The 12,102-nt window shown below is 44.2% G+C and overlaps 1 protein-coding gene across 2 annotated transcripts in view; it reads right to left on the bottom strand.

Annotated features, from left to right (window-relative positions):
* TBX5 (T-box 5) overlaps nt 1-12,102 on the bottom strand; it is a 52,506-nt gene that overhangs the window by 28,232 nt on the left and 12,172 nt on the right. For both annotated transcript variants that reach the window (XM_010828559.1, XM_010828560.1), the window contains exons 6-7: nt 10,703-10,855; nt 2,109-2,200 (exon numbers count right to left, since the gene is read on the bottom strand). In XM_010828559.1, coding sequence (XP_010826861.1) covers nt 2,109-2,200; nt 10,703-10,855 — 245 coding nt within the window. The remainder of the gene's footprint in view (nt 1-2,108; nt 2,201-10,702; nt 10,856-12,102) is intronic.

The raw sequence follows: 12,102 nt of genomic DNA, 5'->3' as shown, positions 1-12,102 counted from the left end.
CAATAGGAGTGTTTGACGCTGTGAAGAAATGTGTCTTATTTGTGCTGTACAAAGATGTCTTTGGACTTCCCTGGGTAGCTCAGCTGGTAATGAATCCCCTGCAATGCAGGAGACCCCGGTTCCATTCCTGGGTCGGGAAGATCCCTTGGAGAAGGAAATGGCAACCCACTCCAGTGTTCTTGCCTGGAAAATTCCATGGACAGAGGAGCCTGGTGGGCTAGAGTCCATGGGGCCACAAAGAGTTGGACACGACTGAGCGACCAAGCACAGGGACAAGATGTCTTTGGCAGCTGCCTGGAACATGTCTGGGAGGGGAACAGAGCTGGTGTCAGGCCTAAAGAGGTTAGAGGCTGTGGCAGGTGAGGCTGCTGGTGGAAAGGCAGCCTAGATGGAGAAAGGAGGTGAACTGTGAGACATGATAAGAAGGTAGCACCTCTGAGACCAGATGACCGGGTAAAATTGAGGGGGCTACTTGCAATACCTTAAACCCATAATCCCACCTGCCCTGGACCTGATGGAAAGGGGGGAAGAAGTAGGGGATGGAAAAAACCCTTCAGTCCCCAGCTGCACAGCCTGGACCCCTACCTGCAGGATGACCAAGATGAGACTGTCCATCAGTGGCTAAGCTGCCATGATGACAAGATGACCATCAGGACAGGATGGGGTTTAGACACCATATAAACAACACGTGGGTCCCTGAGCCGACAGCTGAAAATAGTTTGGCCTCTTTCACCTTCAAGCGATGTTTGTTATCAACTTTTCCACCGACCACAGGCTAAATTCAACTCCAACTTCCAAGTGAAGACACGTAAAGCTAAAAATGTTTCTAAATAATAATTTAAGGACTTCGTTATTTTCACCACATAAAGCATCTTACAAGTCCACCATCATGAAGGAAATCAGTTATTAATACAGGAATTCATATGAGTCTGGTGTACCTGTTCGACCTGAAGATAATGACATACTTATTTTTTAAAAGCATGCAAAATTAGATCTGCTAAGCCCACTATCTGAAAAAGATTTCTACAGCATGTTATTTCCAAACCCAACGTTTAAACCACAAAGCTCTGGGACCTTTCTCTCCCTCTTCTTCTTGGGTCTCTTGTCCTCCTTTGAATGAGTACATGTGTCCATCTGCCCAACTCTCCCTTTTCGGGTTTTCCAGAAAGGATAAGGCTAAGCTTCCTAAATGACCTCATTTTATTTTGAAATGCTAAACCCACCAAAATGGAAAGAAAAAAACAACATTTCTTGGTCAAAAGGAACAAAATGCATCTTGAATTCTCTTGCCATATGGTAAGTTATTTTGGAACTCTACCAAGAGAATATTCGACAAAATTGGCAATGCTTGTACAATCGTTTCAAATCAGACCGAATTCCCACTATGTCCATTTGCCACAGCCCCTCCTATTCATCATATCAGCAACCAAGACCACAGGATATGTAAAAAGACCAAACCATTTTTATCACCAGCTTCTAATCCACCATCCCCGCCCCATGCCTGGGAGGCCACGTCAAGTCTGTATATCACCCCACGGAAATCAAGCCATTAACTCCCCTTTCATTTACCAAGAGCTGTTGCCAAAAGAAAATCATTCATCGGCGGTGACTTATGGGAAGAAAGAGAGAGAGGACTTCACTAGAGAGGAAGACAGCGGAGAAAGAGGAGAAAATTGTAGCTTTTGCTCCGTGGGCAGATGCAAATGGTCAAGTCCCCGCATACACAGTCTTCCCCAAATCTACACGCTCCAGAGCGTCTGATAGAGGAGACCACATGGAGGGTTTGGTTTACGCCATAAAAATCCCGCCTACAACACAGAAGCTGCAGGAGACACAGGTTCAACCCCTGGGTCAGGAAGATCCCTTGGAGGAGGGCACAGCAACCCACGCCAGTATTCTTGCCTGGAGAGTCCCATGGACAGAGAAGCCTGGTGGGCAACAGTGAAAGGCTTATCAGAAAGTGGGATTCCAGAGGCTCATTCTCGTTTCTCTCGATGGCAACAAGGCCCCATTTCTCTGTGCCTGGTCTTCCGGGGCTGCTGGCTCACCTGGGCTATTGAAGGGCAAGGGATGCAGAGAGCGGGGAGCCAAGGATCCCACTTTCTTACCTTTGCATTCTCGACATTCTGTGTAGCTCCATGTCATCGCTGCCCCGGAATCCTTTGGCGAAGGGATTATTCTCAATCTTTAACTGGGTGATCTGTAGGAAGCAGAGAGAGAGAGTTCCGTGTTCACTTGGTTGCTATAAAACCGCCTGGTGACCCAGCGAATGATAAGTGTCATGGAAACACAGTCTCTGGCAACCCAAAGAAGCAAATTAAGCCCGTCATGTCAACAGGACCCATCACTGCATTCAAAATGAGGCTCTGAAAAATGTCCTAGATCAGACTGTCTATAAAAGGGGGGACAAAAACCTGGTTTCAGTTTGCCCACTAATTGGAGTCATACTCTGCATCATTCCAGCCGGATTGGCATTTTTGTCTCAATCATAGCATTTTGTGTTTCAAACACAATGCAGACCTCAACACTTGGTCCTCCACCCCCTTGGAAAATTGTACCATGTTGACACGATGTCAGTTTCCTGCAGCGTGGCAATCTCCATTGGGAAGGACTTGATTATTGCTCTCAAAATCCTATTATGCCTCATTTCACATTCATTTCATAGTTTTCACAGAGTTTGCTAGTTCCAGTGAAAAGGAGGGTGTCTAATTAAATAAAGACCAACATATGGAATTATAATATATACAAGAGCTACCTAACAGCTACAAACCTCTTTAATTATATAAGGAAGAAAGAATCCTCTTCTGGGAAATTTTTGTTGCCATGTCTAAAACTCAGTGATAGAACGGGGTCTTTTGGTTCAAGGTCCATCACACATATTCTTGAAATCATCAACATATTCTGTTAGCATGAATGTATAGTAGCAGATCTAGGTAAAAGAGTACATCCCTATGAAGTTTGCCAGAAGTATGTCCCAAAAACTGTGTGTGAATTGAATTTTTATATATCAGATCACTTTACAGACACCAAGGCAGTGTTCATCAGAGGTCATTCAAAAATCACTTCATCATTATTATACCTATATAGTCTTGGTCTACTAATCTGCTTAATATTTTTATTAAATCAAACCACTTTTTTTACTTCTTAGTATTTGTTTGTTGTTGTTTAGTCACTAAGTCGTGTCCGACTCTTTTGCAAACCCAAGGACTGTAGCCCACCAGGCTCCTCTGCCCATGGGATTTTCTCAGACAAGAATACTAGAGTGGGTTGTCATTTCTTTCTCCAGGGATCAAACCCACATCTCTTGCATTGACAGATGGATTCTTTACCACTGAGCCACCAGGGAAGCCCAGTATTCTGTTTATTTTCAATTTAACTACTGAATTATAATTACTGATTAAAATTTAAGGTAGTCATAATTATGTTCTGTTTTTACTATTTTTTATTTATTCTTTCATAGTTTTGGTCTTACTTGGATTGATTATTTATATTTGTATTATTTCATTGTTCTTCCTCTACTGGCTTCTTAATGATTCTCTTCTTTTAAAACTTTTTATTTTGTATTTGAATATCGCCAATTAACAGTGTTGTGGTCATTTCAGGTGACCAGAGAAGGCACTCAGCCATAAAATATACATGTGTCCATTCTCCCCCAGGCTCCCCTTCCATCCAGGCTGCCATGTAACATTGAGCAGAGCTCCCTGTGCTATACAGTAGGTCCCTGTTGGTTATCCATTTAAATAGACCACTGTGGATGTGTCCAAAATCAAGCACTTTTTATGTAAATCTATTTTATAAATATACTATATCACTTTTCTATATGTCAAAGTGGAAACACTTGCAAGTCAATACAAAGATAACAAGTGTATCAAATTCTCTCTACTGGTACCCCTAGAAAGTTCCACACTGAAGGCCAGCCTTCCCTTTGTTGCAAAGGAAAATCTGACACTTTTACGGAAGTATTTAACATAAACCAGTACCGAGGTAAGTCTCCCTTTCTGTAGTAGATGAATAGAAAGATAGTTAGAACAAGAACAGATTTTTTTCCTATGGTTCCATCATCTTCAGATCCGCACAGAGCCATCTTTTCTACCCCCCAGTAGCATCTTTACAGACTTCGAGAAACCAAGAAGTTGCTTTGAGAAACTAGGCATAATTAATGAATGTACAGATTTGTCCATTTGGGGGCAAGAACATTCTGTTTTCTGCTAGACATGGTCTTACAGCATTTCCTTCTAACCCCAGGACTCTGTCATGAATATAAAATTACTATATATGAGTCTGTGTGCTCACAATAAAAATATATATAAACTTAACATTTTTTAAATGTTATGTGATTCCAACTATGACATTTTGGAAAAGGCAAAACTAGGGAAACAGCAAAAAGAGTAGCAGTTGCCAGGGGTTAGGAGGAAGGGGAAAATGAACAAGAGACGCATAGAGGATTTTTAGGGCAATGAAATGATTTCTGTGGGATACATCACGGTGAAGACGTGTCATTACACATTTGTCTAAACCCACAGAATCTAGAGAATTCCCTGGTGGTCCAGGGGTTAGGACTTGGAGCTTCCGCTGCAGGGGACACAGGTGTGATCCCTGGTCAGGGAAGTAAGGTCCCATGAGTTGCATGGCACAACCGAAAAAAAAAAACCCACAATCTATAACACCAAGAGTGAGCTCGAAGGCAAACTACAGACCCTGGGTGATGATGTGTCCATGCAGGTTCATCAGTGGTATCATGTGTCCCACTCTGAGGTTGGGGGTGGGGGGTGCTGTTAGTAGGGGAGGTTGTAAATGGTTGGGGGAAGCGGACAGAGGTTATACAAGGCTCTGCTTCCCACTCAGCTTTACTATGAACCTGAAACTGTTCCAAAAAAATAAAATCAACTTTAAAACTTTTAAACTACGCGTGGGGATGTCTATGTATACACGTTCCCTTCTCCTTCCTTTTATTTTTAACATGGTAACCCATTCCTGCAACTTTCTGACTTCGAATCAACTCTTCAGAGTACATAGAAACATCTGTAAAACCTCTCTGGAAAACAGAAGAGACTGGCACAACACTGTAAATCAACTTTATCTCAATAAAAAAAAAATTTTTTTAAATACAAAGTCTTTTTGGATAACAATCTTGAACATGTGCACTCCTCAACTCAGCCCCATCACCTAGCGGGGCTTTCTTTCTCACACCAGTTTTATGACAGCAAAATGCAACCATAAAAACATAAAGCATTTTTAATGGTGAGGGGTAGGAGGGAGAAATTCTCAAAATGTTGAGTAAAAATTAGATCATTTTTAAAAAGGGTGGAGGGAACCCTTATCCCGATTTTTATGCCCCTCACCCACCCATCGGAGACAGAAGCCAGCTCCTGAAAATACTGAGAACAATAAGACAATAGGGGTGGGGCAACTGGGCTGAATTAATGCCTATTCCATGACATCGCTATTCCACACAAAAAAATTACTCAGAGCAAAAAAAAGAAAAGGGTGGGTTTTGGTATTTTATCAGCAAAATCTTTTGCTCAAAAAAAACTTCTGCTCGAAGTAAGCTTAGGTGCAGGTGAAAATGCCTATCTTATTTCATACTAGTCCTCTCATTTACCATAACCCTGTCTATGAAATCCCTTGCACCTCAAACAGAATTCAAACAGAAAAAGAATTCTTGTTCTTATACCATACCTCCCAAAAATATGCTGTCAGAGATGCGCACAATTGGTGAGACATACACGGAGATGTGTGGATCTTACCTATCTACCTTGCTCTGTAGATTTGAGGATAGATGGCTATGGTTGCAAGAATTACCCCTGAGAAATCTTAACATGTAAGCTTAGGGGCCGGTGAAAATGTCTATCTTATTTCATACTAGTTCCCTCATTTACCATAACTCTGTCTATGAAATTCCCTTCCTAACGTGGAGCTAGTCACTCACAGGCACAAATACACCTGGATGTCTGAGTTCTACCCAAAGGCTCCACTGAAACTGATTTCCATGCGTCATAACTAACGTACTCCCTCCAAAATCAGCATAAAACCGGATATCCGGGGGAGGGGCCTGATGGGGAGAAAAACAAATATAAATGCCAGGTCCAACCACTGAGACAGAGGTTGTAAAAATTAATGAGAATAATTGTTGTGAATTCTCGCTTTTGGGGAAAAAAAAATAAAAAAAAACCCTCGCGAGGGCCAAAAATCTTAATTATGTCTCTCTATTAGGGGTTCATTTCCTGGTCCTGACCAGAGAGCTCATACCTCATAAATACAGGCTCCATACACAATGATTTAAACAGGAGGAAAATGCCTTTTAATGGCAAAGTAAGTTAATATTGAAGGGAGAGACACGCTTGCATACAAAGCCATTGTTGCCTAAGCGGGGAAATGAAATGCCCATGTGACCTTTTTTTTAACACCTAAATATTTCTAGGGATTGCCCTGGGAGCTGCTGACAACTGCGGCACAAACCTTACAAAAACCTGTTTCACAGAGTGAGCGTCGCTGGGGAAGATTCGAGTGTTTAAATATCTTTTTCAAGCTGTCAACCATCTGGGGAAATAACCCCCAAATCCAGCTTGGGATCACAGCTGGGCTCAGGAAATATGCCGTGTCATTAGGAACCCCATGGTATACAGGTGTGTGATGGCAGTGTAACAAATGAAGCCTGCCACATACCTGCCTCCACCTGGTACCTGCATGCAAAGAGCAGTCTGGAGGCACTAAGCCCTTTGGGACAAAACTTGGTGGCTCGCATTTTTCCAACTGACTCAATGGACATGCATTTGAGCAAACTCCAGGGGCTAGTGAAGGACAGAGGAGCCTGGCATGCTGCAGTCCATGGGGTTGCAAAGAGTCAGACAGGACTTTGCCATTGAACAACCACATTATTCCAAACTGTCCTGGCAATTCAATCACATAGACTGCTTTTCTTTCCAAAGCATAATGCCAGACAAACTGTCCTTGGACTGACAGAACAATCAGGAAATGAACCAATTAGACCACAAAGTAGTTGTAGTTGTGTTTCAACCACAGTAATAAGAGCTTATTTAAAAATCTCAGCTTTTCAGATTCTAAAATAGGATAGGCAAAGAGATTTCCAGAACCTGTGTTTTGGATGGAGTTGCCCTGTTACTGTTAACTGATCAGTTATGAAGTCGATCATGACTCATCACTAACAACCTGTGCTGACTCTTTACCCGGGCTCTGCATGATTACACGTTTCATGGATTAGCTTATTTTAATCCCCACCATGATAATAACCAAAAAAAAAAAATCTCTTCTTATTCCCACTTTACAGATGGGGAAAACTGAGTTAAATAATTTGCCCAAGTCAGATAGATTTGAACCCAAGCATCTACTGCCAGATTGTGACACTAACACACGAGGATGAGGAACAGCCCAGGTGGCTTTTACCCACAAAGCCAAGAGTCTCAACACCCTATCCAGGTGGGACAATAAAGTGACAAAACAGAGCCCACAAATCACAGTCAACCCAACTGCCCCACTTATTTAAGTCACACATCATATATCCACGTGGGGCATGTCTGCAGGGGCCTGAATGCAACTGGAAAAATACACTGCTTTAGACTTTCTCCTGACAAAGAAAATAGGTGTTATTGGTACTTGATAACTCAAAAGTGGGGAAAACCTCATGCAGGAGAGAGTGCTTGAAAGTCATCTCCTTGAGCGCTTGAAATCCTTCTTATGGATGCCAGGCTGGCTCAAAAAAACAAAAACAAACAAAAAAAACCCCCTGTATGTATAGCTCAGCCTGGCTTCTTGGCTCAACCAATGAAGAAAATCAGTAATTCCTGTGTGATCCTCAAATACACCTATATTCATCACTCAGCTGATCACGGTCCTTATTTCATGACATTAAGTCAAAGTGTGATGCTGTACACCTGAAACTCATACAGTACATGTGTCAATTATATCCCAATAAAACTGGAAGAAAAAACCAGCGGAAAAAAAAAAAAAAACCAACACACATATATTCAAATGCATCTTTGGGAACTCACGTTTTGGGACCCATGAGCATTTAGATACACAATCTCCTAGATTGTGTTCAAAACTTACATGTACACACCCCATTGGACAGGCACTCCACACACATAGATGAGCAAATATGCGCATTGAAGAAGACCTTTAAATAAATAAAATCTAAAGGGTGTTGAGTGTGTTCACAAGTAACTACAGTGACAGTTTCATGGACATACACATATGCCAAATAGCTAATTGAATACTTCAAATAGTGTGGTTTATCATATGACAGTTACACGTCAACAAAGCTATAAACAGAGAAAGATTGTGTGGTCCCCCAAATCTATCCATTCCTGAGGAATCCCTAAGATCTTTGCTATTAATATATAAAGCTTGGGGATTTCTCCCAAAGGACCTGAACACTCATGTGTTTCTTTACCAGGCCGCTTTCATATGTCTATCACTTCCTGTCCCCTCTCTCTGGATGAACCTGGGTTTTCCTGGCAGGAAAAAAAAAGATTCAACATATTTTTGGGCCCTGTGTCAAGACTAGGAAGCTCTAAGCACGCACACACACACACACATACACACATATATACACACACACACACACATATGGGGAACTGAGCGTTCTGGTTGCTATTTTTTTCATTTTTTTCCCCTGTAGCCATCACCACAAAGTTAAACATAGGTTTACAGCAGCCATAGAGGAAACAGGTTTCTAGCAGCCAGACTCAAATTAGCCTGAAACAGCATAGCAACTTTCAGGGCACTTGACCCTACCGTTTTTTTTCTCTTATTGGTTAAAGTGGGTAGAAATTTTTTTTAAATAATAACATAAAAAGTTCTTCTTTTCCTTTAAAAAGTAATCACATTTAGCGGATAGGAGGGAGTGCGTTTTCTGCTGAAAGGAAGCTTGCCAAGGCCTGGGATCCCAAACAGGCCGTGTGGCCTGCAAGGGACCATCCATCACAGCTTGGCTTGGTCACTGACAATCTGAATTTGGAGATTACCCACAGCATTTCGTAACTGCCCTGGCTTCCTTGGGGGTGGGGATTAGCCGACACACAGCCTGCATGAAATGACCTTCAAGGGGTGACTGGAGGCTTTAGGGTGCTAAGCCCATCTCTCACTGTAACCTGGCCTCTCCAGCCTGGCTCCACAGCCTCTGCAGCCTCCCCCCACCCCACTTTTCTCTTGCAGATGGGGGAGGGGTGGGCGCTGTAGAGGGGGAGGGCACCCTAGCTCCCTGTCCACCTCCGTAAGTCATCCACATGACCCGCCCTCACTGATCTCATGTGGACCCCCTCACCACTTTCCCCTCCCACAGCCCCTAACCCCAAATCACTTCACAATATTCCTAAGAGTCTACCACCCTGGAGCGGGGCAGCGATGCCTCCCCAGCCTCTATATTTTGCCTTTCCCGCTTCCAGATCTTTCCATATCGAGGTTTAGGAATCATTCAGTCCTGCCCTCCCCACGCCAATAATATCCAGGCCAATAAGATGAATCCATGGGCACTGGTGGCTCAGACGGTAAAGCGTCTGCCTGCAGTGCGGGAGACCCGAGTTTGATCCACCCAGGGATCAAACCCACATCTCCTGCATTAGGCAGATTCTTTACTGCTGGGTCCGGAAGACCCCCTGGAGAAGAAAATGGCAACCCACTCCAGTATTCTTGCCTGGAAAATCCCATGGACTGAGGAGCTTGGTTGGCTACTGTCCATGGGGTCGCAAAGAGTCGGACACGACCGAGTGACTTCACTATCACTATCACTATGGGCACTTGGGTTTCTAAAGAACAGACATGAACCATGACAAGTCAAGATGAGCCCTTTCTCCCAAGCAAGATCTCTACCCCCTGACCTGCAGTTAGGGAGGCATCTTATTCTAGCATCACTGTCAAGCTTTGAAGGACCAAACTGGGGCCTGAATTTCAAACAGTGTGGGGTTCTGACGGTGACACAAGCCATCTGCAACATCCCACCTCTACACAACACTGCAGCCACCAGAAACAATGAGCTGGCCTTGTGCACATCTCCCCAAACCAGGCTGTGTCCTGGCAGGATCTTATTTAAGTCCCCAGAACTTCAATTCAGGCAGCTGGTGACACAAGTTTCTCAGTTTTTGCTTTTCTTTTAGCAATGCTAGTCTTGCTTGAGTATGTACTTTGGGGTCAGTCATTACCGAAACAAGTAAGAAAGCGTCTGGGAAGGTCCAAGCTCAAGGTTTCCAGCAACTCAGCCACCTCCCCCGATGGGAGCTGAAATGCATCCAAAAGGCAAGAGTAGAGGAGGAAAGGACACCGACACACCCCCCCCACAGAAAAGGTGGCCCCAGGCAGGGTGGCACCAGGTTCCCCACCCAAGGGCACCGAGCCCGTCAGTGAGGGGACCTTTCTTTTCACTGATCTTTCCACCACTGCAGGCGGATGACTTCTTGTTGCATTTGAGGATAAGTGTTGATACCAGGTGGTCAGCTATGGTTTGACAATTTCCATTTAGTGTGTGGGAGTATGGCTTTCATGCCAAGCCTGTGAATACAGTACAAACAGCTGCGATCCTTGGGCTGCAGCTCTGTTCCTGCCTCAGCCCCCTGGACAGAAGTTGGTGCCCACTGTAGGGTGGAATAAAGGTGTCCAGAAGGCTTAAGGTTTTAGCAGAAGCCCCCTGCGGATTCATGCAAACAAGCAGGTGACCCCAGGCCTGCTGGTTCCTGGGTCCTGGGCTTACCTTGTGGTTCTGGTAGGAAGTCACCGCAATAAACGCCGTCTCAGGAAAGACATGAGTACAGAACGCGGTGTTTTTTGAGCCAAATCCATTATTTTCATCTGCTTTCACGATGTGTAATCTTGGCTGGTATTTGTGCATGGAATTTAGAATAATCTAAAAATAATAAAGAAAATGAGATGGTAAGAAAAATCAAACCCCCTTTGTTTCCATAAAACCCCACTCTCCACCCCAAAGTTACATTCCTTATATAGACTCTCAAAAAAAGGTCTGATTTTTTTTCACTCCTGTTTTTGAAAAGAAGCCAGTGATTTCATTAAAAAGAAACATTTCAAAAATGACAATTTCCATCTGAAAAAGCCACAGTAATATTCCAGGAATCTACCGAAAGCACACGGGGTAGTAAATCAGAATTCTTAATAAAGTTTGCTTAATAAATTAACTCTCTACATAGGGCACTTCCCGCCCCCTCCATGCAAGTGAAGCAAGTTTGGGGAATTGGTGCCCCCAAGGAAGTCTGGGCAGTAATTTTTGAATGAAAGGAGTGCAGAAACAAATAAACATACATACAAATAACCACCCCTTCTCTGCCCCCCCCCCAAAAAAGTTCAAAGAGATGCAGAAGAAGAGACCAAGCATTTGCAGAACTGGAGGAAAAATCACCGGCTTGGTCCTTTGTTTGGATAATGTGCAAAGGGGAGTCAATGAAGACGAGAGGAAAGTGGTGGGGGAGGGTGTGAGATGGGGGGAGAAACAGCCCCGCCTAACACCAAACAGGGGCCTGGGTGGCCTCAAGAGTCCCTTCCTCCAATTTTACATTTCAGGATCCACCACTGGAATTATCTCCAGACTTGGCCCTAAACAGAACTGGGGCATCCTACTTGGTGGGCAATATTTTTCTCCTTCCTTTCTACCTTCTCCATGTTTGGAGAGGGGGTCTCAGGGACCAGTGGGGTCTCCCTGTTGCCGCTGTACTATGATTACAACCACCACAGTAAAGACCAAGAGGAGTCTGCAGGCACCACTCTCTCTCTCTGGAGCAGGACCAACCAGAGAAGACGAGCATCCTCACGAATAAAACCGAATGTGTTATCTGGTTGACGCCTTGCAGTTTGCAGCCGCCGGGAGGCTGGTAACGCTAATGTTTGTCAAAACGTTCTAGAGCTATACCCACCAATGTGCTAACCGCCGCGTTTCCTGAGCTGAAAAATCTGGCCTGGTTTTTCCCCAGGATCGCGACACTGAGCGGCAGAGGGAGTCTCAGTGTCTTTGATTATTTGCATGGATGACCCTGGGGCAGGGTGCTTGGGCCAACCCTTGAGATCGGCCTGGAGGAGCGGGAGGGGAGCGCGGCCCGACCCGGCCGGGGGAGGGGCGCAAAAAGCTCGGGACCCCGCGGCTTC

Source organism: Bison bison, unplaced genomic scaffold (genome assembly GCF_000754665.1).
Source record: "Bison bison bison isolate TAMUID 2011002044 unplaced genomic scaffold, Bison_UMD1.0 scf7180017864495, whole genome shotgun sequence".
NCBI lineage: Eukaryota > Metazoa > Chordata > Mammalia > Artiodactyla > Bovidae > Bison > Bison bison.
Note: the sequence above shows the minus strand (reverse complement) of the source record. Positions and strands in the feature narration are given on the sequence as shown.